This window comes from Somniosus microcephalus, unplaced genomic scaffold (assembly GCF_052327205.1).
Source record: "Somniosus microcephalus isolate GS21.2 unplaced genomic scaffold, FLI_Smic_1.0 unresolved_chr5, whole genome shotgun sequence".
NCBI lineage: Eukaryota > Metazoa > Chordata > Chondrichthyes > Squaliformes > Somniosidae > Somniosus > Somniosus microcephalus.
The window spans coordinates 33,137,048-33,138,708 of NW_028225183.1; the positions used below are offsets into that span (position 1 = coordinate 33,137,048).

Genomic DNA, 1,661 nt, shown 5'->3' on the forward strand with positions numbered 1-1,661 from the left:
CAATTTTATTTGTCACATAACCAAACACAACAAGTGAAATCCAGTCAGTGAAATGTTTATTTCTTAACGAGCCGAGCGCACCAATCAACAAAGGACACTTAGCTGCCTGGGACGCACGGAGCCCGCAAGGACGGCAGAGACTGAGTGATACAGAACTATCCCCACACACACAGTATTAGAGATTGGCAGATGCAGAACTAAAGTGCGGAGACCACACCGCAATGCGTGAATATAGTGCACAAATTGGAGGAAGTCTATCTAACTGGCTATCCCGTCCGGAAGGAGTGTTTGCGGCCCTGGAAGATGGTCTGGGAAATGGTGAATGGGCAGATGTCACACACGCACTTGCAGGGGGCGTACTGGTGGCAAACACTCAGTCTGATTGGATACCTAAAGAAGCCAATCAGAGATATGCTGAAGAATGGAAATTGACATCATTCCTAACCAGCCAATCACAATCATTGCCTTCACCCATCCCTCATTAGCATAGGACTGTGGGGTTGCCTATATATTCCGAGCGCGGAGCAAGTTTGAGTCATTTTGTTGCTGAAATCTAGCTTCAGAATGGTGGACGAAAAGAAGACAGCTGCTAAGAAGGGCGCTAAGAAAACCGTCACTAAACCGGCAGCGAAGGGCGGCAAGAAGCGCAGAAAGTCGAGGAAGGAGAGTTACTCCATCTACATCTACAAAGTGATGAAGCAGGTTCACCCTGACACCGGCATCTCCTCCAAGGCCATGAGCATCATGAACTCGTTTGTGAACGATGTTTTCGAGCGCATCGCGGGTGAGGCTTCCCGCCTGACCCATTACAACAAGCGGCACACCATCAGTTCCCGGGAGATCCAGACCGCCGTGCGCCTGCTGCTGCCCGGGGAGCTGGCCAAGCACGCCGTGTCGGAAGGGACAAAGGCGGTGACCAAATACACCAGCTCCAAGTAAAACTCCACGCTGTCCTGAAAGAACAAACCCAAAACACAAAGGCTCTTTTAAGAGCCACCCACTATCTCTCTGAAAGAGCTACACAACGCATCGCCTTGTAGATTCAATTTACTGTAATTATTAAGAACGTTTGAAGTTCCAGCTGTAGATGTAGTTTTTAACTCTCAGATAAGCAGTTTCATTGACCGGTTCGCCCTTAGCGTCGATGTTGTATTTCCCGCCCACTAAAACACAAACACGGTCCTTGGTCGCACTTTGCCTTTGCTCTCAGACCCGTTTATTTGCAGCGCCAGCCGACTAATTAAAAGTTTGTTTTAGGTGCGAGTTTCCGATTTCAGTCACCTCGTTCTCTGTCAAGACCTTTGCATTTTTCTAAAGCAAGTTGGGAGTCCATCCGTTTATTAACCGGAGATTTGCTGCATTGTAACAGCCCGGAATGGGAGTTCTTAGAGATTAGAACGCGGTCAGTTTGAACACTCTGCCCCTCTTTTCTCACAGCAGGACTCCCAGATCTGGTTTCACTCCCGCAGCAGCGCCTGTGCAAAGGATCGATCGATAATCTGTGAATCCTCACTTTTACACAGATTGAGCTGGAATGTGTCCCGTTACAGAATCAATGGGGAATTAATCCCGCCCGTGAAAGTGAGATATTCAACCCGAAATTAATCCTGATTGTAACAGCCTGGAATTTGCAAGGGAGAGATGAAATAAGATAAAATGAA

General features: G+C 47.9%; 1 protein-coding gene across 1 annotated transcript; it reads left to right on the forward strand.

Annotated features, from left to right (window-relative positions):
- The first annotated feature begins 564 nt into the window (after positions 1-564).
- Positions 565-961, forward strand: LOC147087826 (histone H2B-like). The gene has a single exon (XM_085977841.1). The coding sequence runs from the start codon at positions 565-567 to the stop codon at positions 937-939; it is 375 nt and encodes a 124-aa protein (XP_085833967.1). The 3' UTR covers positions 940-961.
- The last annotated feature ends 700 nt before the right edge of the window (positions 962-1,661 follow it).

Excerpts from the sequence above, each read along its gene's own strand:
- LOC147087826 (XM_085977841.1), top strand. The coding sequence starts at position 565 with ATGGTGGACGAAAAGAAGACAGCTGCTAAGAAGGGCGCTAAGAAAACC.